General features: G+C 44.1%; 1 protein-coding gene across 1 annotated transcript in view; it reads left to right on the top strand.

Annotated features, from left to right (window-relative positions):
• The first annotated feature begins 5,355 nt into the window (after positions 1-5,355).
• PARD6G (par-6 family cell polarity regulator gamma) overlaps positions 5,356-25,807 on the top strand; it is a 65,508-nt gene continuing 45,056 nt past the window's right edge. The window contains exons 1-2 of the mRNA XM_074547316.1: positions 5,356-5,654; positions 18,438-18,660. Of these exons, the coding sequence (XP_074403417.1) occupies positions 5,583-5,654; positions 18,438-18,660 (295 nt within the window). The 5' untranslated portion in view covers positions 5,356-5,582. The remainder of the gene's footprint in view (positions 5,655-18,437; positions 18,661-25,807) is intronic.

The following is a 25,807-nucleotide window of genomic DNA, read 5'->3' as shown; positions in this document are numbered from 1 at the left end:
GAAACTCTGGGCAAAATTCATACTCTCTTACCCTGTTACCAGACCCTACACTTCAGCTGCCAGGAAAAAAAGATGGTAGACGGCATTCAGATGAGTTGAATTGTTATCCAAAAGAGATTAAAGCCATTTTGTGATTGAGAAGAATGGCAGAAAGGTTCCACAGGCAGGAATCTCTGTTCACTGAGCAAGTTAGATAAGCACTTCAAAGGAAGGTGTGATTACATCTTCATGATAGCAGTTTTCTCCAAAAGACATTAACTTGGAAAAATTAACAACACTAATTTTCTTTCCAGATGCAGTCAGCTTAACTCCGCTAGAAAATTTGGTAACTACTGCAGAAAAATTACTCCAATGTCATAGTGTGTTTCAGTATTCATAGTTTCACACAGAAAATGTGTTTGGGAAGATAATTTATGCCATCTGCATAAATTATTTGATAGCACTGGACTAATTAGATGTGTGCTGCACTTGCCAGCTTCCAACTGTCCTTCAGTTTCCTGTAGAAGTAGGACCAGCAACAAAGGTAGAAGAGAACCAGGCAGATGCTTGCACACCCTAGGCCTGTGATCAGCAGTACTTCCTTTAAATCAATAATATTTTAAAAGTATTTGCAGTAATCATTCTAACATCATGAGTGGCTGCTATCTGCAGAGCAGCACATTGTAAAGAAAGTTTTTAACCTACATGGAAGTAGAAGAACCTACTTCTGGACACTCTAAGGGGATGGTATCTATTTCTTTGCTGCAACGAATGACATCTGGGAAAAATTATTGCTTTCCCTGTTTATCTCCTTGGTAAGGAAACAAAAAACCAAGAATCAAAGCAACTGAAAGGATACTAAAGATCATTAAATTCAGCAGATTCATGTACAGAACAAATAAAGTTTGAATATTTTTGTATTTCATGGGAAATGTTGAATCCTGGCGAGTCATGTAGTTAAAGCATATTTTGGATGCAGATTAAGGAGCATGATCCTCTTTCTTCTCTCCTTCCAATCCTAAACTCATCTCTGGCAACAGAACTCACCTTTCCCATCCTTGAAAAGCACTGCTGCTTTTTAGCCCAGTTGAGGTGTAATTTGGAAAAAGGACACACGATCTTAGGACCCACTTTGCTCCCTCTCTTGTGATGCCCAGAGTTTGGCTGCTGGGATTCTGGTATCCTGGCAGCTTTGGTTCCTGCATTATTTTCACACTGACACATGTCAAAGCATAACAGATTATACAATATGGGAAATAATGGGAAAATTTTCAGTTGACACAAGAGCAGGTTGGTTTGATCTGCTGAAGCCAGAGTACCTGTGCAGAGACAGCCTGGGGACCTCCAGCCACTCCTCCTGGAACATCTCTCTGGATAAACACTGGGAACTGCAATGGCAAGTGCTCATCCTCATGCTTGATTTTGAGCTCTGTGTGCAGCTCAGCAGGTGCCATTCCCTCAACTACTGCTCTGGTCTCCCCTCTTCAAGTGTTTTATAGTAAAGTCACACAAGAGGTTTCCTCAAACACTTCATCATCCTCAGTAGAAAAGGAGCATAAAGTTCCCTATGCCTTGAGAACAACCCTCCCCTCTCTCTGCTCTTTCTCCTCTTAAATGCACATACATCTCTTGTAGGCCTGAAGCCAGAAGCTCTTAAAAGGAAAGAAAAAGAAGATATTTCACTGCCACAAGGGATGAAACAATGGAAAACCATTGGAGCAGCCAGTGTCTGGTCCTGGAGCATCCATTACTGTGGTGGCCGGTGGCACTATTCTTCTTGTTCCCCTCTAGGTAGCTCCTGCACTAGGGCACTGGATGTTCTCTGGCATTGTACTCTGAGTTTGATGAAGTAGAAATCATCTTCACTATGGCAGGAACATTGCTTGCTACAAGCAAAACAATAGCTGTCATCTTCCCTCTTCCCTGCTTCGTGCTATGCTTCATTTTGGTTTACATTTAAAGAAACCAAAACCAGTCTGTCGCTTCAGCAGTTTCCCCAGCCCTTGGATGTGCTATTTGTAACTCTTGCAAGCTCAGTGCAGGGTGTAGAGTTAGAAAAATAACTCCTTGGATGTGAGTCTGGGGTATTTTTTTCCTCTCAGAGCATGTAGAAGACTTGTCAATACTGATGAGGCACACAGCAAGTCAGAGAGGAGCCCCTTGCAAGCTGAAAACCAGCATTGCAGGAATGAGTGAAATTGCAGAAATGTGAGTCTGGCACATGTTGCAGCACTTTTTGTTGGTCTGGTAAATAAAAGGCAGTAAAAACAGGAAAATCTGAATATTTTTAAAATGGCATGTTAGGATCCTTACACTGTGGTTTCTCTGCCCTGTTTAGGGCAAGAAATAAGAGTATTTGGTGAAGTGCTGCGTGCAGGAAGGGGCTGGGTGAGAGCAAATGTGCCCCCCACGTTCCACATGCATCTGGGAGCAAGGCTGCAGGAATGGGCTGAGAGACTGGCACATGGGAAGAAACAGTGATTTAAAATCTCTTCAGGTCAGAAACAGGGGTAAAGTAACCACAGATTACTAAAACAGATGAAGATTTATAGAAATTGTCAAAGGAATACTGTGCCCTTGGCAAGCGATGAGAAGAAAAAAAACCAACAAAACCCCTGAAAGGTGGCTGAGCAAAAGCAGTTAAATGAAAACCATCTTTGTGACCCAGTCTGAGGAGGAAAACAGCTGGCAGGGGCTGCAGAGCCCCGTGCATCCCTGGCTGGGACAGGCTGGGAGCAGCCCCGGTGCTTTGGCTCCTGCCGGGGCACAGAGCCCAAGTCACTGCTCCAAACAGCACAGCACGGGCATGGAGAGGGGAGGCAGGAGAAAAAGGAATGCTCTCGAGCTGCCCCAGTCGTGCCTCAGCTCTGCTCAGGAGGAAATGGACTCAAGCTGCAACTAATTTGGAAATAGCAAAAGGGGAAGTGTATCCTAGAGAATTTACAAGATGGACTGAGCTGGGTTTCAGGAAGGCTTGATTGAGAAGCATTCACTTTTAATAAATTACTAAATGCTATTAAGAAATAATATTGATAAATCATACCTAATTTATAAATACTTACATAATACTCTATTTTTCTACTAACAAAAGAATACAGCCAGTTTCTCATACATGATCCCCAATTTTTTGCCTAATTAATAAGCTATCCAGAAGCTGTTCATTTCTCAGATCAGAGTGGGTTACAGGTGTCTACACTGACCTACAAAATGATGGAACTCATATTGAGAAAAAACAACAGAAATCAGATTTTCATTAAGTAATTTGAAAGGAATCTTTGCTACCAATAGCCTCTTTGGAGATATAAAAGCCTATTTCCTCATATTAGTGTATTCACCTTGTTTCTAGAATAAGTGTTTAATGCAGGGTTGAAAATTTTGGAAGGAATGGAACAGCTAAAAAGCAGGTTTTCTTACAGGTGAATATTAAAAAAAAAAAAAAGAAGCAGTAATCTACCATTTCTAAATTCTTGTAGGATAGAAGAAACAGAAAAATATCAGCTCCACTCTTCAAATAAAGTAATTTTTGTCCTCAGTATACCTGTTAACTTCAAAGACAGGGTAGATGAGAAGAAGAGGATTGTCTATTCATGGGGTGGTGGAAATATGAACAGGATCTGCAATGGCTGGGGAAGGGAGAGTGGAAATCCCTTTAGCTCTGCTGGTAAATAAACCCCTGTTTTGTGCTTTGAAGCATGTATCTTCATTCTTTATTAATTCAGCTTACCAGCTTTTATCTCACCCCAAAATATATCTATCTATTTTTAATTCATTTTCATTGAATTCTCATTCTGGTTACACACAACTTGGTAGGCATTATTAGTTTGAAGAGTATTAATATAAAATAGGTGGTAATGAAACATTGGCGCTCCCTGAAGTAGGCATAAAATAAAAGACAAGCAAGTTTAATGTGTATTTCTCAAATGGGCATCACAAATACAACAAGTAGTGAATTTAAAATTAAGACAAAATTGCTTGCTGGTTTCTGCCTATTGAGAACTTTGTTTCTTTAAAACAAACAAACAAAACAAACAAAAAAACCCAAAAAAAAAACCAACCCCAAAAACAGAGCAAAGAAATTGAAACAAAAAATTTCAAAAACCTGGACTGAAGACCAGTCCTCCAGCTACTGATTAACCTCATGCCACTGGACTGACCTTGTTGCCACAGATGTTGAAGCACTAAATCACACAGATCCAGCTGCTGGATTTCAAGATCCATCTTTACATTGAAACATCCCAAAAGGGCTGTTCAGCCTCTGAGCACCCCGGGGATGCTGTATCTCCACAGCCTGGCCTTGGCCATCACAGCAGGAAAGCAAAGCTGCTGCATTGCTCATGCTAAGATGAAAAGAGGAAAGAGCAAGTTCATACAAACATTTCCTTTCTCAGCTCTCTAGACTTTATTTTTGCAGTTTAACTTACAGCAAGCCTTCCAAACACAGTGCAAGCCCAGAACATGTGGCAAACATTTATTTCAGGTCCATTTTCCAATAAGATGGAGCTGGTTTGTATTTGGAGCATGTGCTTTGATCCTCCTACTTGTAGTCACATGCAAAGTCAACTCAGTCCTTTTCTTTTGCCCCTAAATTCGTGGCTATTCCCATCACTGCCACTGACACCTGCCCAGCAAGCCTGGAGAAGAGATGGGTGGCTTTTAACCTCTGTTAGGGCTTTGTGCTCCTTGCTCAGACGATCCTAGGAGAAGAGCAGCAGAAAACTGGTTGCACAGGTCTGCACCCTGTCCTGAGCTTCGGTACATCACGACTTGATGTTTTGGGCAGGATTGTGTAGGAAAAAACCACCACTTTCAAAGGCTCCCAGTGACTAAAAGATGCTGACTGAAGGAAAAAGGTCTGTTAAAATTAAAAAGATCCTTGGCAGAAGACGTAAAGAAGTTAAGTTCCTGCGACATTCTCAAATTAATAGCCTACATAATTAGTGAGAGCTGCTAGCAGAGGGAGGCAGTCCACCGATTTATTTCAGGGAGGGCGTGGTGGAAACTCCTCCCGAACCTGCTGATCTGCGGCCTCAAATTAACGACTCGCAGCACTTTCCAGATCCCAACCCTCTTTCAAGAACAATCGGCGCCGTCTGGAAAAGTTCCTGCGGGTCTCTTTTGTGGCGCACAACGGGCACCTCCGAGCGCTGGGGGGGACACCGGGGGAGCCACCGGGGGCGCTTTGGGCCTCGTGCGCGGCAGCGGCGGCAGCGGGGCCCGGGAGGCCGCTTCCCACACCGGGAGGGGCGTGTCCGGGCCGAGCGGGGGCGTGTCCGGGGCTGTGAGAGGCGTGTCCAGGGGCGTGTCCGGGGCCGTGAGGGGCGTGCCCAGGGGCGTGTCCGGGGCAAGAGAGGGCGTGTCCGGAGGCGTGTCCTGGGCGTGTCGGGGGGGCGTGTCCCGCCGGGCCCAGGCGCCCGCCCGCCGCCGGCCCAGCCGGAGCGCGAGCCCCGCGCGGATCCCTGCGGCCGCCGCCGCTGCCGTTGGCGCGCGCGCGCCGGGAACAAAGTGGCCGCGGCGGGAGCGGAGCGCGGCGCGAGCGGGGCCGGCGGCTCGTGTGAGGCGGCGGCGGCGGCGGCGCGGGAAGGGGAGGCAGCGGGGCCGGGAAGATGAACCGGAGTTTCAACAAATCTCAGACTCTGCGGTATCTGGAGTGCAGCGCGGTGGAAGTGAAGAGTAAGGTGAGCGGACCGCGGCGCGGCCTCGGCCGGGAGCGCCCCTGCCCGGCGGTGCTCCCGAAAATGAATGGAGCCCTCCGCCCCTTTCCCCCGTGTGTGCCCTCCCCGCCCGGTGCGGCCGGAGCCGAGTCCCGGGCTCAGCCCGCAGAGCGGGGACGGGCTGGCGGCGGCCGGCGGAGAGGCGGGATCGGCGCTCCGGGCAAAGCTCCTGGCGAGCCGCCCCTGCCCGGCCGTGGCGGCGGCGCGACCGCGACCCTTCCCCGCCCGCCGCTCCTGCTCCATCTTTTGTTTCGCCGCGGGGACTCCGGCCGTAACTTCGCGGGGCGGCTCGGGAAGCGCCGCCGGCCTCGCCTGGCGGGCGGGATGGGGCTCGGCCCGGGGGCACCGGGAGGCGCGGCCGCGGCGCCGCCCCCGGCCCAGCGCTCCGACCGGCTCCCGGTAGGCGGGATGGGCGGCCCGACGCGTTCTGAGGAGAGGAGCACCGGGAGGGAGAAGGGCCGGGTCCCCTCGCCGGTGCTGCCGTAGGTGCGAGCCGCAGGAGCCAGAGGGAGACCTGCCAGAGGGAATCCTCCCGCTCTTGCGGCGGCTGTACCGGGATGCCGGGACCGACGGCAGCCTGTGCCCGCTGGTGGGGCTGGGCAGGAGCCGGGATCGGCCGGGCTGCCGGAGCTGCCCGCCCTAAGGATGGTGCCGGGGACTGTGCCTGACCTTGGTCGTGCTCAGCTCTGGTCGAGAGACTCTGGTCACTCTCGGTTGAACCAGCACATCACAGTCTTGCCTCTGAAGACAAAAATAAGTAGCGTTTAAGCAAAACTGAGAAATCTCCCCAAAAGCCCGTGTTTTATACACGTATTACAGGAAGGTGTAAGTAATGCATAAGTTGAAAAGAGTATGGATAACGTTAACTTTCCTGGAGTCCCTGATCACCTGCTGAGGTGGTATTGGAGGTGATGTCCTTGGGACTCTCTGCTTGGTGCTGCTCATTTTTGTCCATTTTTGCTGTTAAAATCTGCATTCAGATCAAATGGCCTTGAGCAGCACATGGAACAGAGATGGCTTCAGTGGGAGAAGTACCTTGCATTCAAGGGAGCTTCCAATAATTTCTAAACATGGCACCTGAAATGTGGGTTCAGGCCCTTATTTCCTAACCTGCTGTTGCCTCTTGAAAGGGCTCAACTGGCCTAGAAAGTTCCATTCTGCTTCCATAGCTGGAAAGTTTTGGTTCGGCTTGTATTGGTTCTAAGATGTAACCCACCCACGACATTCCTTGTGGCTCCCAAACGCTCCAGATCCTGTCTTCTGAATTATACCCCTTACATTCTGTGAGTGTGAAACTAAAGCCTTGACCACATACAAGAATTTTTAGGTTCATCCTCTCTCTTCTACTTCAATGTTGCCATAGCTTGAGTTTGTTCTATTAACTGTTAGAAAGCAACCTTAAAATAAAGAGCTCGTAGCTTCCCTTACAGCTGCAGGAATTCTGTAAGTGAATCCTACCTGGTTCTATAGACACAGAGTGATGTGCAGGGAGATTGTAAGCCTAGGAATGATTGTGGATTTTTGGAGGGAAGGAAAATAAACTTACATGGGTGGGACTGAAGGCCTTCTGTAGCTCAGGATTGTCACTGCTGGTGGCCCAGAAATTAGTATGGGGAACTCTGCTGCATTGTAAGAAAACTTGAAATAGAAGCTAAGTTGAAAATTCCCTGTTGAGGGCTGCACCCAGCGATGATCTGTGACCCTGCAGCGTGTGTCAGTGGAAGCTGTGCTGTTGAATTTCCTGGAGCTGGTGAGTTTTACTGTTAGCATGACTTGGGCACAATAACAGCCGGGCTGTTGATGTAGCTGGCTGTCGGTGCTGACATTGCAAGATGGTTTTATTTTGCCTGTAAAGCTCACAGCCTCCCTCTCACAGAGTTACTCTTCAGTGATCTGAAGGAGGCCCAGTGAAAAGCCAATGGTACCTGGGAAGGTGCTGTATGAAAACCTGATAACTCTTACAAAAACACGCTGCTCTTGTACGGTGGGTTGTGATGCTGGCAGCCTTGTCCCTGTGGATCACTGTGGTGTTGTGCTGTAATCATCTAGAAATACAGAGTTGAGATTTTTTTTGTCTGCATGGACTATCTGAGGCCGGGTGAACAAAATGGTTCAGTAATGCTACTTTTGGTAGCCCTGCGTAGCCAACCTTTTAAACACTTAGTTGCTTGTGTTTTGTAAGTATGAGGCCTGCCTGGGCTTGCCAGAGAACTTGAAAGTTGAGTCTGAGAACTCATGATTTTGCAGCTATCGCCCGGGAGCGCGGGCTGCCAGGTGAGCGGAGGTGGGTGCAGCTCAGCCTCTGCGCCAGGGCATGCTGCTGGCCCGGGATCAAGGGATTCTTGGTGGCTTTTCAAAGGCTGGGGAAGTGGCAGTCCGTGGGCAGGTGGAATCCCTTTTAGCAGAGGAGCTGAGTGTGAGAGAGTGCTGCTTTTACACAGTGGTGTGAAATAGCTTTTCTCCTCTGAAGAGTGAATTTGATCTGAAGGAGCTCTGGGAAAAAAAAAAGGTTGTGGGGTGTTGGATGGGAGATAACCCCAGCGTCTGCAAACTTTGATATCCCTGCCTCTGTTGTGATAACCAGGTGGTTCCCTCCTTAAGGATAAACCAGCATCCTGCTGGTGTCTTGCATTAGTCACAACTCAAAAATGGCTGCTGTGAAATCTGATTTTTCTGGATTTTCCGAATTTCTTTCATTTTCTCCAAAACAACAAGTTCTTGGAAGTCAGTTTGTGCCCTTGATTATTGAAAGGGGACAGTTTGTCAGTGCTAAGTACTATGCTGGGTAAGCTATTTCTCTGGAAATCCCCAAGTATCCTTAAGTTATAAGATTCTTGATGTGTGCCAGAGGTTTGTTAAAAGCAGGGAGTGTGTGTGTATCTGTGTGTTGGAAGGGGTAGGGGGTGGGAGGGAGGAGGAGAAGGAGGGAGCATCTTGATGGCTGAACTCATTCCAGTTTTCAACATCCTTCTTGTGCCATTGGGCCAAAACCTGCAGGTGGTATTCCTCTTTTTCTGTCCAGTGGGCCTGAGAGGCTTGTGGATGATTGGATTTCTGCAGGTCTGAACCAGGCTGTAGCTCTGCTGAACCTAGCCTGACCCATCACCCCTGCTGGGAACATGGCCCAGAGCATGCTTCAGCTCATGATTCTTGTGTCCATGGATTTTTCATGTCTGTGACTTCGTGGGGGGACACTGGCAGTGATATATTCCCTGGCTCTGTCATTGCAGAAGGATGAGCTTTGTGGCACTTCCCTGTACCTTTTTGTGTGTGCCAGGTCACTTTTCTCTGGGTGACTGTAAGGTGCTACAAAAGCTTAATGGATTTCTGTTCTGCAGCAAATGCTGAAGGGGAAAACCCTCTGCCATCTGTGCACACCTCTGCTTCAGGCACGGCAGTGGTGGAAATTGCTGCAGTCATCTTCTTTAAGAAGTTCCCTTCTGTTCAGTTCCCTGCTTTTTTCCCTTGTCACCCTCATCCTCAGAGAGCTGGCCCTAAAATCAAAACACTTTAAAACTTATTGCTAGATAGAAAAGAGGAAGAGTAAAGAAAAACCTGCTTAGAAGTTGGCACATGTCATAAGAAAATGTTAATTGAATTGTAATTATACCTTAGCCCTTCTATCCCATCTTTCATGACAAAATAAATTAGAAGCTCCATTCTTATCTAGGTGTTGTCTCTGTAGCTCAGGATTAATGTTTCAGCCCTTTTAGACAGGATCTGAAAACACATTAGCTTGCTGGGCTTAGAACAACTGTGTATTCTCATGTGTCCAGTACTCACTGGCTCCTTTTCTCTGCCGGGTGACAAGTGAAGTGTCTGTCCCCTCTCAAGAAACTGCCTCTAATCTCTGAAAAAGGTTTCCAGATGACCCTTTCTCTCCCCCTTTTTCCCTTTTACCAAGAGCTCCAGTGCCTACAGTGTGTGGGGCTTTTTGTGTTTGTTTTGTTTGGGATCTTGTGGCTACAGGCAGAGTTCTTAACCTATTTTTCGTTTTCTGTCTTTAGCTTTACAGAGAGGTTACAGGCTTTTTTGCCCATGGATATAAGCCTACAGGAGAACGAATGCTTTTAAAGTAGGAATTCCTACATTAGTGGTGGAACTTTTCTTGAATTCTAACTCCATGTAGCCAATCTTCTTTTGTCTTGCTCTGAGTGAAAGGAGATTTTATTTTTTTCTTCCCTTGAATACTATATGCAGTTTTTCAAATGGGAGGGTAACTATCAGCCCAAATGTGTATTTCTTTTCCAATCTCTTAGAAATTTTGGAATAGTAGAAGTATAAGATTGCCCCGGGCCTTTAAATGATAGCACTTGGAATTGTTTGTGAAAGTGTGTTTGGGTTTTTTTTTACTTTGAAACTGACAGGTCCGTGTTTCTGGCTTAAAAGCAGCAGAGTACTGTTTTTCTGTTACTACTATATGAACTCCTGTGAACTGTATGTACTAGTAAGAACTAATTTTCATGATTTCAAAGTTGGCTAAATGTGCTCGTCGTTCCCTGATAAAAGTGCTGTGCAGAAGAACCCTTTGTTGTTGATGAGCCCTCTCGGACAATGGAACTTTTGATAGTGGCTGGGGTTTGTAAAAGCACAGCTACCTGACTCACGTGCTGACTGTCACATTTCTGCCTTACTAATGGTGTCATGTTTCCTTGCATTGCAAACTGATTTACAAATTAACAATAACGTGACTAACATCCTACTGCTATAAACAAACCCATTAAGATAAATAGAACCAGTTAATTGTAACCATATTTTTTAATACTCTCTTTTCCTATCCCGTTTTGACTCTCATTAAATGCTGGTGTTTAGATGGGTGCTGCAAATGGATTATCAATACATTTCCAATAATTTTCTGATGTGTCCTGAGTAGACATGATACTGCTACGGTGTTCAAAAAGCATGTTTGGAATCAGTGCTCCATGGTCTTATGAAGTCACTCACAGCTGAAAGACTGTTTTGGTCTGAGGCATGGGTAGCAGTCAGTGCTTTAGCAAGCTTGCCCAGCTGGCAGATAGATGTAGCATTCAAACACCCTGTGGGTGCTTTGTTCCCCCCTTCTTAGAAGAAGTGTGCCTGTGCTGTTCCATAAAGATTGATGGTTTAAACCTTTTGCATCTTCCTCCCTGCCAAAGTTGCTGGTGTTGCATGGCTGTTGCTGGACATGACTCTTCAGCTATGGCAGTGTATGTACACACTGTGTATTTGAAATGTATAAAGTGTAGCATCAAGCAGTGTTAAAACTGCAGCAACAGCAGAAAGAGCAAGCTTACTTTTAATAGCCCCCTCTAAACAGATTTTAAAGATCTGGTTCTGCACTGTCTGGTGTTAACTGACAGAGATCTGCAAATTGTGTTTTCCAGCCTTGTGTACTTTGATTTCACTCTAACCCTGAAGCTGTACAGGCCTTCTGAAGTTTTAAGAAAAGTTTTCCATGTGTAGCACGCTTCAAAATAGATCAAAAACCGGCGCTCTTAAAATGGTACAGAATCTTAAAACAGCCTTTAAGTCTGCTTAAAGATTTTAAGCAGTACTTTAGATTCTTCCAAGTTAAAGTCATACTTTTCATACCTGGCATAAAACTAAAATAAGTGCAGTAAAAAGCCCTGTAACCATCTGATTTAACTTCTGTTTTTGAGCTTGAAAACGTATTTGATTGTATGCAAACCAAATGTGGCACGGACTCAGAAAACCGCAGTGCTTCCCCCTCTCAAATAAAGACAGTGTGCCACAGTAATAGCAACTTGAGACAGTCTGGATTGTTGCAAAACGTGTCAAGAGAAAGAGACTGTAAACATTAATCTCTTAAGAAGTGTTGCCTCTGTTCCTTTCCCTCCCAGTTTGCTGGGCTTTTCACAGCAGGTATTGTGCTTATTCTGATGTGCTAAATAGCACCTACTAAACTCCTGGTTCCTCTCTCATTACAAACAAATCTTTGTTCTTCATAGTAGGATAGCTTTCTGAAGCGGTCATAGCTAGTAACCCTAAGTCTGTCTGCTAGGTGCCATGAGAGAAAGTGAGCACAGCTTTCAGCTGAGCCGCAGCAGCGGTTCCTGTGCGTGCTTGCTGCCCTTCACAGACAAGAGCCCACACCTCTCAGCTGAAAAGTGTGGCACAAACTTGGGATAGTTCTTGGGATAGCATCCTAGGATAGTTCTGTTCAGGTGACAGCTGCAAGGAGCACCTGCACAGTGTAGCTCACTTCTCTGACCTGTACCCTGGCACTGTGGGAGCAGTGATGCCTCCAGGAGATACAGGGAAGGCTGGAACACTTCTTTGAGCTACCTGGTGTCACAGAGCATGGTGTGGTGGAGGACATGCTCTGGTGCTCAGGTCTGATGTAGTTTCAGGTCTGTCTTGTCACAGAAAGATGGTAGTTCCTCCAACAACGTTCCTGAAGCAAGTATATTGGTATGGGCTTGGGTACCAGCTGTGCTAACTGAATGGATAGCACTGCCCAGAAAGCTGCCATCTTGTGTTCCAGTATTCCCATGCTTTCTCATTCTTGATCTTGCCTCCAGCAGGATCTCTCCTGTTTGTAATACTTTTTAGTCTATTAACTTGGGAATTTCTGATCTGCTTAAAACTTCGTCCAGCCAGTCTGTCTTATGTGAGCAGTCTTCTCAAATTTAGTCTCGCCACACTGAAACATCCTAAAGGACACTGAACAATGGACCTTTCAACTTTAAAGAGCACCTCAGAAAATTAAATGTTGTTTACAGCCAAGTCAGAAAGGAATGTCTCCTGTGTGAGGTTAAAATACCTGTGGAGGCTCTGTCTAACAGGCTCCAGGACGAGCCACCTCCAAGGAGTGCTTCAGAGGTGCAATTAATAGTGCCTTGCTCTGTAGTCCCTTATCATTCCCTTTCTAAGAGACTTTGTGTGCACTTAATCTGAGCTTTTAGGAAGAGAAAGGTTTTCCAAGGATTCACTGCTTGTCTCTAATGACCTTTACAGTGGAAGGCTGTGAGTTACAAGATGAAATGGACCTTGGGAGATGTTGCCTTCCTCTAAGCGAAGGCAAAATCTCCCTGTACAGATGTATTCCCATTGGAAATTCCTGCAGTTCATTCAAGCAGAAATGGCTGGTGTGGTGCACCAGCCCCAGGGCCACCCAGCCTTGTGCCATCCCTCCTGCTTCCACCCTGCACAGCTGTTCCCAGTTCCCCTTCAGGTCTGGCCAGGGGTGTGTGTGCATCTGCATCAAATTACTTCTCTGCAGCTGTTACTGGCACTGAGCTCATGGGGAAGCCTCTGGCGGCAGCTAAAAGGGTCTTAAATAAGTTTGCAACCAGCCAGAGCCCTTACTGGTTGCAGGTTTCCTGTATCCATGTGGATACCTCTCAGTAAGTGTTCTCAAAGTGGTTTGCTCTCGCTGGAGACCTGGAGTAGGGCAGGGCTGCCTTTCTGCAGCAAGCTGTGCTGTTGACCAGACCTGATTGCTTTGTCCCTCTGGGTGGCAAGGTGCCAAATCTTCCTTTTCTCCCTCATGCTGATGGTGACCATGGCTGTATGCATCCTGTGCTGTGTTTCTGTTTAAGCCCTGTGGTGTGATAGAGTGTGTGTTGCACAGGACCGTCTCGGTTTACATCATTTGCAAACAGACTTTGGTTTGTTCCCAGAGAGGCAGGGAACTGGAATAAAAAAAAAGTAAGATTGCTTTTGGAAAGGTAGACTTGTCACTTAAATCACAGATTTATTTTGAAGGCTTTGCTTTCCTGCAAACAATTGTTTCTTGAAGGAGGGTGGCACTAGGGATTTAAATCTCAGGAGGTGAGGCAGTGAGGAGGGCTGGCAGTGTGCTGCTTGGAGGCAGCGCTGACAGGGATGGTAGGGAGAAAGCAGCTACATGGGTGGCCTGATAGGAGAGGAGCTGCTGGAGCAGGGCTGGCAAAGAAGGGGATGGTGGTTCCAAACAAACAGGCTGAAAAAATTGTTTTTGTGGATAACTATTTTCACAGACTGCCATGCGGTGGTGAGGCTAAATAAGCAGTGTAGCGGTCTAGCTCTCAAAAGCTGTGAAATGAGGTGAGGCAGAGGAAAGGGTAACTTTGGCTTTAAGTTGCCCTTGAGCTGACAGCCAAGCACATGAGACTGAATGCAAGGTGCATCTCAGGAGCAGAAGGTGGTCTGAGGGTGATGGGAGCAGAGACAGAAGAATTTCTCTTCCAAGGAGATGCAGAAGAGAGAAAAGTGTTGTCCTGAGCTGAGCCTTACAGACCCCTGGGGAGGGCTGAAGGAGTTACAAAGGTTGTTCTTTAAACAAACAGAGATGTGAAACATTGTGTCAGAGAAGCAGGAAAAAGAAGGGGAGCCGCTGATTTTCTTTGGTAAGAGAAACTATTGTAAGCATTTAAGATACTAAAGCATGGCTGTGTTTCTCTGGGAGAGTAAAAGGAGGGAATAGAAGGAGGAAGGGTAGAAGTCTGGCATGATGTCAATCAGGAAAAAAAGTTTGGGGCTGAAGCTAGTGAAACTTGTCCCTGATGGGATTTCTGTGAAGGGCAAACAGAAGAGAAGCTGTCTTGCTCTTGTGGCTCTCTCTTGAAAGAAATAGCAAGATCTGAGCAGAAAATCTCACACTTTCCACTAGGTTGATCATTTTAGTGACACAGAGCTGCTCTGAAGCGAGCCCTTGAAGAGAAAACTTGTTGCAGAGAGCATCTGCTTGCTTGGTGGCTTCTTGCCACTAGTGACAGCCACTCTGAGGCTGGGAGCAGAGCCAGAGAATGCTGTGTGAGCTGGGAAAGGTGGAACTGGGGCAGAAAAAGGAAACAAAGACACAGAGGCATGAATGTGACAGCAGAGCTCTGAAGTCTCAGGTGAAGTCAGCAAGCACAAAACCATTTACATTTCCCTCCTCCTCTTTCTTGCCCTCTGCTCATTCTCTCTGATAAAGCATGCCTGATTAGGTCTTGCCGGTTTTGCAAATCTCAGATGTAACCAGAAATTACAGTCTATGCAAGGATGAAAGTGTTTAGTTTTCTTTCTGTTCTTGATTTTTTTACTTCATGAGAGAAGTAGGTGGGTAGTGTAACTCCTGTTTATTGCTAAATGTTGCTCTTTGATGTCTTCTTATTACAATAGCCTGATTTCAAAGTCAGCAATAAACTAGAGGGATGGCACCTCATAAACATAGGGCTTCATTTTTGGCCCTGTAAACATCTTGAAACTCAAAATTTAAAGGAAAAAAAAAGTTGCCCTCTTTTGCTTGCAAATAACTCCTTCATTTCACAAAACAACAGCTCTCTAAGTAAACAAACCTCAAAATCCTGCTCCCTCATCTCCTCTGACCTCTTGTACCCTTTAGCCAGAAAAAAAGCCAGAGAAAGCAGTTGATTACTCTTGATCAGCCTGTGTAAGTTTTGATTAGCTAGCTAGGTCTTCCTTCTTCTTTAACACAACTTTTATCAGGACATTTTTCTGGGCATCTGTTTTTGTTTGGGGCTCCTGCCTGATGTGTTGCATTTTGTTGTGTGCTTTTTGTCATCAAACTGCAGACAACAAATTGATTGATTGGCTGATACTTTGAGGAACTTGGGGCAGAGGTTATTTTTGTGAAACAAAATGTACAGTTTTTTCTGAATTGTTTTTTTCAGTTATAATAAGCTCTGTCAGACTAAATTCTTTTTAAGTTCCCTCCATTCCTCCTGTTCTCTGACTTCTGCAATACTAGATGCAGTATTTGCATTATTTAAATAGACCTGAGTAATTTACTTCGTTATGGAAAACTAATCTGCTTGTTAAAACTGTTAGTTTATCAAATAGTGAAATGCAGTATTGTTCTGGCAGAGACTTTGCTGGCAGACACCAGTTCTTGTGTATCTTTCAGTGAAGGGATATGATAAGATGAACTTTGTGGCTTAGAGAAGCAGATCAGTAGTTTTGGCTATCAGAACTTGTAGTTTCTGTAAGATACACGGCGGATGTTATCTTGAAGTCCTGGCTGAATACAATGCAGAGCACCCAGTCTCCAAGCTGAGTGGCACTGCAAACCCCATTATTACTGTGATACTCTCTATCAGCCTCATTAGAATGATGAATGAGCTGAAGCAGTTTTTTTCCCCTCTTCTGAAAAGACCTGCTGACAGTGGTTGCTGCCTGTGTATATGCACAGGGTGAATAAATCAGCTAAACTATTACTGCAGTAATACTAACTTTTAAACAAAAAGTCATTCTCTTTATCTGCTTAAATCTCTTGATTCTTCCCTTCTCCTCTACAGAACCACCTTCTAGCTCCCTTGCCTTAAAAAGCTTGGTCATGCAGGAAGCACAAGTGAAATCTTTTGCATTTGTTTACTATTGTGCTATTCCCAGGCAAATGAAATTGACTCTTGGGCTTTCCTCAGGCTGAACATGTGAACAAGTCAATTTGACTGGACAGCATTCCTGTCAGACCTCAGTGCCCCAAGCCTGCCATGGCATTCCCACATGTCAGGTTCCACTGATCAGTAGTTTCCAGTGTGCCTGCAGGGGCTAGGCTGGGAGGCTTGGCTCTTTTGCCAGCTGTCTTCTCATGGGGCAGCTTAAACTGAGCTTTGGGTCATACCAGCCAAGTGCAAGGAACCATCCTTGGTTCTCTCCTCTGTCCTCTTCCATGCCACTTTCCTGCTGGGAGCAGTGTCCTGAGCTCTGCCTCAGCTGTGTTGGGCAGAGCAGGAAGGGTTCCCTCAGCAGCCCATGGGTCCAGGGGGGTTTGTGGGGTGGGTGTTGTGCTGCCTGGGGTGAGACTGCACAGCAGCTGCTTCCTCCACAGTACCATGTGTGCTAATGGTTCTGAACACGCTGTCCAGTAAACAAATGGTTTCTGGGACTGGCATCTGAGTGCCCTGGCTTTTTGGCTAAGGGAATCCCAAGGAATCCCAGGTTCCTGTTCAGGTGTGCAGAACAGTAGATGCAGCTCTAAGCAAAACCTACAAAGGTCCTGTTCCTTCCCCTTTAGTTTATCATGTAGATAGGTGTTAAACTTGACACGTGAAGATGGCTTTTTCTAGCTTGAATCTAAGAAAAAGAAAACTTCAGGTTACTTTTTAAATAAGAAGACTTCAGCTTTTTTTTCAGTTTGAAGTGTGTCCACAGAAGTAAGTTGCTGCTCGCATTTTTCTGGAGAGGAGCAGGGGGTGGAGGACAAAAGAGGACTTTTTTCCTCCATTGGAACCAGCTGTGGTTTGCTTGCTTTGTGTGCATTTGGATGGGCACTCTGAAATCCAAACTGGAACTAGCAGTTAATATTACAAACAAGCAGCATAATTTGACTAAACAAGCTTTCAGATGATCACAACTGGGCTTTGATGCTCAAGAGTGGGATTTTCATAACTGTGGAAGTAATTTGAGAACATGCTTGTGCCCAAAGCCAGTAGGGTTATGTTGGCTTCTTTTTTTCCTTTTTTTGCTTGAAGATGATTATGGTGATGATTCATAATTTTGTTAGTCTCAGCAAAAGAGTGACTTGCATGTATAGTTGATTTAACAGCTGAGAACCTCTAAGCATGTCATTCTCCATTTTGAGGAAGAATTGGTCTAGAGAAAATTCTCCCACTTCTTATTTCTTTTGTGTGCTTGTTAGTTTTATGTCTTTGGTTTCAAGCCCTGGTATTGGCTGACTTTGCAAATAAGAACTTCCATGAGGTCCTAGTTACAGCCTTACTTGTTCTTGGATTTGTGGCTGTGGTTCCATGTGTTAAAGGGTGAGTTAGGATGGCTTTAGAGGTTTGGTTGATGAACAGTAGTTTAATCATGCTATACAATCTAAAATATTAAATTAAATGTACCAGAAAGGTGATTTAAGCTGTTTAGTCTAACTAGATGCCTGTTTTTGTTATCATAATTTCCTTAAATAGAGGATCAAATTCTTCCCACCAGTTCTTAACAGCATATTTTATTTCTAATGTCAGAAATAAGGACCATTGAAATCTTCTCCTCAGTCACTTTGAATTACTTAAAACAGCTTCATGGATTTATAACATTTTCTATTGTCTTGTGCCAAATCACACCCTCCTACCCCTGCTATTTTTATTTTTTTTGACAAGCACTTAATGGTCTGTAAAGCTTTAAAAATAAAAACCAGTGGAGTGACAGAAAAAATAAAGCCATGAAAACTAACTTTCCTTCTGCTGCATGGGTTGCCAGGAAATTCAGGGGTCGTGTAGAGTGAGTGTGTTTTCTAATAACAAGCTGTGTGCTCACATACCATGCTTCTTTAAAGGTCTTGTGGTTGGGATCCCAGTGGTATTGATGGCAAACGTGCAAAGAATTTTTATAAGGTTGTTTGAATAGCTGAGTAACTTCTTTTGAAAGCAGTAGAGTGAATACTTCTGCTTTGCAGAGGAATGGTTCTGTGGATGCCTGAGGTGATGATAATGAATGATGGACCTTCAAAGTTAAGTCCTATAAATGCAGTTATCCTCTAGAGGATTTAATGAAAACTTAATATTTTAAAAATGTGATTTTTTTTAACGTGGAACACTTGGGTGTACCTGTGATGTCTTGGTAGCCATGGTTATGTTCTGATGGGACAACCTAAAAGGCCACTAGTAGACTTGTAAGCACCAACATGTGACTGTATTCACCACAGAATAGTTTTGAATGGTAGAAGTTGGACTTGATCTCAGAAGTCTTTTCCAACCTGATTGATCCTGTGGCTCTAATTCTGTGAAGAGAGGTGATCCATACCATGTTCAAATGCCAGACTGGAGCATTGGCCTGTGGTGACACATCTGCTGATGCTCTATTTGCTTTCTCTTGCAGTTTGGGGCAGAGTTCAGAAGGTTCTCTCTGGATCGCTACAAGCCAGGAAAGTTTGAAGACTTCTACAAACTAATTCTTCACATCCATCACATAGCCAACCTGGAAGTGATGATCGGATATGCTGATGTGCATGGAGACCTTCTCCCTATTAACAATGATGACAACTTCTTCAAGGCTGTTTCAAGTGCTCATCCACTGCTCAGGGTTTTTATCCAAAGACAAGGTAAGATGCAGTTTCATTTCAGTGCCTCAAAGGGTGCTGCAGCAAGGGGAAGAGTGGATTTGTGCCACCCATTTACAGGCTGAAATCCTGTAAAAGAGGCATCTAGGAGCCAACTTGTTCTTCCTGTCGGACACTTCATTGCAGCTGGCAGGAATGGCATGGCTGCATGGCAGGGAGGGGACTGCAGTGCTGCCTGTAAGGTGTTTGAAGGATACCATGCTGAGGTGAATGTACCTTGTGCTGCTGTCCTGTCATCACCCAAGCATGCCAGGTGCACCATTCCCCTTGGTGGAAGGAAGGGATCTTAGTACTACTGCTTCACATTTAGAGATCTTATCTATCCATCTTGATAGTCAGTGTCATAGCCACGTTATTCATGCCTGTGTGTGAATGCACACAGATGTGTAGTTCTGAAAGGAAAAAAATATTGTCACAAATGACATCTTGTTTGACTCCGTTAACCTGGCAAATTATGATTTTTTTCCCCTCTGTCCTTATTCTAATGAATGCTGATTCTTCCCATTTTGAATCATCAAGCAAACCTTGGGAAGAGCTGCCTGAAAGTCAAGATGACATCAGGTTTAAGGCCTGTGTGTTATTCTCCTTAAGGACCATGTTTTGCAGTCTCTTCAGAAGAGAATTGGCTTTTATAATAAGGTGTCTTCTCACAGAGCTCCCTAAATCCCAGGGAAACCTAACACTGTGTTAACACTTCCTCCACAGTTTTGTTTTTTTCAGCCATGAAGTGATTTATAGCACACGGCTTTTGGAATTAAAATCTTGTCAGCAACAGATTCAGAAACAAGACTTGATTTGAGACTTGGAGCAGTCATGTGGCTTTTTTTTGGCCTGGCCTTTTGCTGTGTACTGATAAGCAAGAGGCTTATTACTGATTTAGCAAGAGGCTCCAACCTGCTCATTGGTGTGAGCTGGTGGAGTGTGTTTGATTTGGTGTCATCCAATACATCTAGGACTGTGTGGCTCCTGTCTCTTCAGAGCATATTTCTTGTCTGCCACCTTTTAGATGTGATTTTTAGATACTCAAAGAGCCAGTTGAGAAGAGGGTTTAGAGCAGTTTGTTTAGTTGGTCTGTTAGGTGAGTGGAAATGTCTATGGGAGAAAACTTGCTTCTTGTTCTTGTGCAGAAAGTGCAAATGTGTATCACAAATCTGATTAGGTCTTCTTGCAATACCTGTTAGGGCTTGTTCATGGTGGGTCAAGGCATTAGAAATCCTTTGCATGACTTTGTCATGCCTACTTCAGTTTAAGTTTATTTGTGTCTCTGGATCAGTCCAGTTCAGAACTCAGTTCTCTGTGCTCTGGACAGACTGCTGAAACTGCTGACCTAACCCTGCATTAGGAGGCGTTTGCCACTGAAATGCTGATCACAGAAATGGGCAAATCAGAGAACTGTTGTCTTCTTATAGAAAAAGTCTCCCTCTTCTTCTAGGAGAAGTGTGCTGGTTATTAAGGTTTCTAACTTTTAACTTTAATGGAAAAGGGCAATATTTCCTTTTTAAAAAGATTTTATTTCACCTGTTGTGAAAAGAATCATGCTGACAAATGAAGGAAGACAGGCCTGTTCTTCCTCACATGTGGCAAAGCCTGAACTCTTTCCCAATACACCTTCTCCCTCTATAAAGCTGAAGGGAACAGTGAATTCTGGCCCATCCCGTTGCTTAGTGCTAACTTTCATAAGGGACTCCTGAGGTGAACATTTGAGATTAGTACTTGTGGATGATGGTCCCTAACAGTCATGCTCATCTCCTCTGCTTAGACAAAGCCTTTAAAAATTTTTCCCTTCAAGAATGAAGGTGAACTCTTCATCTTTTTTTCCTTTGCTCTGCTGGGGTGATAGATCAGTGCTGGTCCTTCTGTTGGAGACCTGCACAGGAGAACAAGGTGACTAGCACCAAGAAATCATTGTGCCATTCAGGGGAATGTGGTGTGCCTGCACCCTGAATTCTGACTTCAGAGGCAGGAAATTAGCATGACAGGGATGCTAGTAAAATATGTGAGCAGTGCTCTCTTGGGTCTTTGAAGGAGACTGCAGAGCATGGGCTTTCTAGGCTGCTGGATCAGGGATTGCTGCTTTTCAGTGGGAGTAGTTCTGGGAGCTGGCTGCCAGAGGTTGTTCTGTGTTGTGGAATAGGGAGAGTTTCAGGGAACAGAGCAGAAGTATGCAGGCACAGGAGGACTGAATAGTTGAAGGTCAGGTCTCTTTTTCTAGCAAAGCAAACTGTTTATCAACTGCATGATTAGTCATCCTGTCTGTTTTCCCAGTTTATAGCTGAGTTACCCTTTCTCTTGTCAGGTCAATTTCACAGTCACGTTAAAACACTTAAAACATTCTCAGAGTGGCAAAATAGGTAACTTAGTCTTTGCACAGTAATCAAGCAACAGTTTCCTAGTTTGATGTTTTTCATCTAAGCTTAGTCTTGTACATTTTCAGTTCAAGAGCCTTTCTCTCACTTGTCCCTGGGGGCAAACGTTGTGATAATTGCTTGGACTCTTAATGCCAGGTTGGTGTCCAGGTATGGGATGGCTGTCTTATTCCTCTTTCTCTCTCTCTTTTTCTTTTTTCTTTTTTTTTTTTTGTTCACATCTCCTGAGCCCCAAATTTTTCAGGATCACAGTAGTCCCACAGGTAGTCCCACACAGGGGATGTTAGTGCTTATTAGCCAGCCATTTCAATAAGGACTGGAACTGAAGTTCCCAGTGTGCTTGCAACAATTGCTGTTCATAGCTTTTGGATCTTGAAGAATCTGGGACATTTGTAGGTTATGTTTGAGTAAATTTGTCTGTAGCAGGTTTTTATAGCTCAGTGATTTGTCTGCTTAAAGTATATGGTGCTCTTTTTTTTTTTTTTTTCCCTCCAATACCAAATTACAGTGTGGACAAAAATCCTAATTAGAGAACCAGGCTATAAAAAGAAAGAGCAGTTTTTCTTTCTTTGACTTGCTTTCCCAGGCTGCAAGTATGGGTCATGTCCTGTGTTGTAAACTGACGTGGCTCTTTTGGCTTTGTTAGTAGAGTAGTGATTTACAACTGATGCTTTGAGCATGAGAGTTTGTGCACTCAGCTGTAAGTGATACCAGACATACACAGAATTCCCTATGGAAGGTGCCTGCTGCTGTGGAAGGGGTAGATGTCTCAAAGACCTTACAACAATGCAGGAACTTGAGGATGTATTTGACCTACTCCATAATAACTTTTGCATTTTACCTAAGACCTGCATCAAGGAAGAGCTTATCTGATGATGCTGATCATGTTTTTCAAGACTGTTTGGTCTGTGTCTGATTTAAACAACAGCACTTGAAACAATCTCTTGTGTACTGCAAAAATATTTAATTGTGACCTATGAATTCAAGCAGAAACACAAACCAAAAAAACTGAAAGGAGTTAGTGTTACATACTGTGAAAGCATTACATTATTTCTTGTATGATTAAATGGAATGAAATTATTATCAAATCTTGCTTTAATGCCTGTCTCACAGAGGCACAGTATGTGTTCAAACTGATCTGTATTGGATCATTCTAAATAGAATGGAATAAGAGGCAATTATAATGAGTTCTTCATTGTAAACCTGCCTCAAATGACTCCTTGAATTTTGCAATGGGAGAATAAGGTTGTAAGTGGAGCTCTACCAAGTAAAAGAGATTTGAGAATTTCTCCTCTTTTGCTTGTGTTACCTACTGGGGCGTGTTCAATCTAGAAAGTTCAGAAACTCAAGGAAGTGTGGCAAAGTGAACAGGCTGATCACCCTGTCAGTACTCTGTGCAGTGCTTTTTTCCCAAGGTTTCTTTTTTCCAAGTGGTATGTCTAGGACCAAGTGTAGCAAGCAGAGTGAACAGAGTGGTTAACTGAGCACACTGCTGTGAATCCAGGCTAATGATTCTGATACTGGAAGAACTGATGAAGGCTGCTGATGTCCAGACCTTCGCTTCCTACCAGGAACAGCCAGGTTTATAGGGTTTGCATGGGCAGTAACAGTTGCAAAGGAGGTGGGAGAGGTGGTGCACAGTCTATCTGGTCTCATCCTGATGCCAGACTGAGGTCAAATGAACTCTCCTGAGAAGCCTTTCTGTTTTATCCACAACAGGAGGTATGTTCTGATTCTATGAAAATAACAAGAAATTAATAAAGGGGGAGAGGGCACTTTGTCAATCGTAAAGCAAATTCTAGATCAAATTCACAATCTTTCCATCAGTAAAGTTACTTTTAAAGCTTTGTAAAGGTTGAAATGGTTTCATTGTGTGTCCTGCAAGTAGGAGACAGAGGAAGCACTGAAGTGGCAAATTTGTATTTTAGGTTAACTTTGTCAAGTATTACACTTCCTGCAGGAACAGGAAAGGCAAAAAAAGATCTGCACAAGCTGAAGAACATTCTAATAGTCATTACACTAAACCACACTCCACAGCAAGATGGAGCAGGGCCTTACATCATAAACTAGTAAAACCACAAATTAACTGCAGCTGTTAATTGACATGGATGGAAGTTAGAGAAGGCTGATAACTTCTGATATCTGTGTTGTCTTGCATTTTGCAGTCTAGAAAACTGATAGTATGTAAAAAGCCAGCAAGCAGCACCTTCAGAAACTTGGTATAAGTGTCTTTTCATTTGTAGTCATATTTTTTAATAGTCCATTACTGTTACAGTAAACCAGCACTGAACATCAGTCATTGCTTTCCTCCTCCAGTGGTTAAAACTGCTGTCTACCATCAGTTCTCACTTAAAGCTTGATCCAAAATCAACAGGGGAAAAATGTGCATTTACCTGGTTGGGTTTTGGATTTGGCTTGTTTTAATGTGAAGATTGGAAGATGCTGTTTTTCTTCAACTGCATACAGTGACTAATGTATTTAAACTGCTGTGCCATGCAATATGTTTGTGCGTGTTCAGAAGCAGTTCATAACTCTGCAATTTGTTATTTACCTGGCAAAGTTTTGTGCAGCTCTAAGTACCAACATCTGTGCTTAGCTTTCTTGTATTATAAAATCAGAGCAATCACACTCAGTTTTAAAATAAAAATGTGCTAATGGGAATCATGCCCAGGTCTGCCTGAAAAAGCAATGGTGGGTTGTTTTATTGTCTTTCATACTCTGAGCAGATAATCCCCAGGAATGGTTGTTGGCTGTCTAACCACATGTGTTAAACACAAAAACTGGCTTTGAGGCAGCAGCTATTTCCAGCTACCTAAAATTTTTAACTCTCTGCTCAGCCTTCTAGAGTGGGTACAGTTACAAAAGTTTTGAGTTCAATTCTTTCACATCTTGTTTTTGGTTCTTCAGTAACTCTCCTGTTTGTTTTGCAGCACAGGCATTGACTTTGTTTTCTCAAAATGTATTTCTAAACAAGAACAATGTGATTTTGCTGTTATTGTCAAAGGTATTTGATATATTAAATAATAGAGCAGTTTGCAGCACATATTAAGGGAAAATACTGAACTCCTTCTGCTATTCCTTTTGGTTAAGCTGAGCAGATTTTCACAATGGTCATCTAGGAGTCTGAGAGAATAGAATAAATTTTACTAAACTGTGCAGAGAAGGTGATTTGAGGTCTTCAGTTTATCTGCTCCAAAGGAGAGTGGGAGGGTGAAGAACAAACTCTGCTGACACTCAGAGTAGCTCCAGGGTGCACTGGAGGATGTGGCTCTGCTGTTGGTCACTGTCCCAAGGCTGCTTCCCTGTCTCTGCCCTGGCACTAACGTGACCCAGTGGCTGAGCTCCCTGAGCCAGCTCTTGGGCAGAAAACAGGTTGCTTGAGTGAGGAGCTAGCATGGGATGGGCAGATTTAAAACAACACTGCCATGAAGCTTCTGCTTTCTGGGAGGGAGAACTTGTCTGCTTCTAGCCTTTGGAAGTGTGCAATTCCACTGTGTTTGGAAAGGAGGGAAAGCATCTTGTCTTAGCTTTGACAAGATTAGAGGATGGTGGTAAATTTCATGCTAGTATATAGGAATTGCTGCTGGGCTTATATTAAATCCTTTCATGACTTTCTTCAGAAACATTTCTGGTTTTGAGCTGGAGGGGTCTTTGAAAGCTTGTCAAGCCAAGTAATCTTTGTCCTACTCAAGTCCTTTGATATTTGAAGATAAGTAAAATGCAGCTGTTTTGTTCCAGTGAAGTCTGGCAACAAATTACTGTAGCTTCTCTGTTCCACCTTTCATGTGCAAATGATGAGACTGGGTAATCATTATCTTTCTACTGGTTTATTAAGCAACTTTATGTTTTTAAAGTTTTTAATCTGGCTTGTCAGACATAAACAAAAAACAGGCTTGGATTTTGTTGCTTGCATGGCTAGTGATACCTGGTGCCTGAGCAGAGCCACTGTGAGGTGGCTTCTTTCTTTCTGCTTTCTAGAATATTAGGATAATTGATTTTCATCACCAGTTACTTTTAATTGCAACTAGAACAGCTGCTAAGGAAGAATTTCAGTGAAAGAGGGATGGAAATAGCATAGTCTACAGCTAGGTTTTGTGGGGTCAGTGGATAGCTGATAGTGGGAACTGTTGCAGAAATATGTGCTGCATAAATATTTGTAGTTGCAGTGTACAGTAAGCACAGAACAGAAGCCTGGCAAAACCAGCAAGCATTTGTTGCACTTCCGTGTTAAAGCAACATGGGATTTGTTTTCAGTTTCAAAGTTTAATAACTTAATAATAAATACATATAACCAACTATGTAAGAATAAAAATAGATTTTCACAGTCTTAAAAATTGCATCAAGCTTATGCTACCACCACACAGTGTGCTGAATTTAGGCTAAAGAAACTTGTTTACAGTGGGAACTCGTGCAGCCTTTAATAGGAGCCTCTCCTCAACTCCATGCCTAGCTTCGCTTCAGTTCCTAACCCACGTAAGAGCGAGCAAATAAACACTCTTCTGTCCCTCCAAACTTCTGTTTGTTGTCTCATACTTGTGGATTGCTGCCCTACAAGTACTTTAAAAAAACCAAAATACAAGAATTTCCCAATTACAAGTACTCACAGATAGTCTCAAGTAATGCTATTTCTTGGTTCCATCAAACCAAGTGGTTTGATGCTTTTTCTTTAAGATAGTGAAGCTGACAGGTGGCTTGGCTGTGTAAAAATAGTGGTGAGGAAGACTGGTCAAATGATCCATCTCTGTTATGGCTCCTGTATGAGG

Source organism: Zonotrichia albicollis, chromosome 1 (genome assembly GCF_047830755.1).
Source record: "Zonotrichia albicollis isolate bZonAlb1 chromosome 1, bZonAlb1.hap1, whole genome shotgun sequence".
NCBI lineage: Eukaryota > Metazoa > Chordata > Aves > Passeriformes > Passerellidae > Zonotrichia > Zonotrichia albicollis.
Note: the sequence above shows the minus strand (reverse complement) of the source record. Positions and strands in the feature narration are given on the sequence as shown.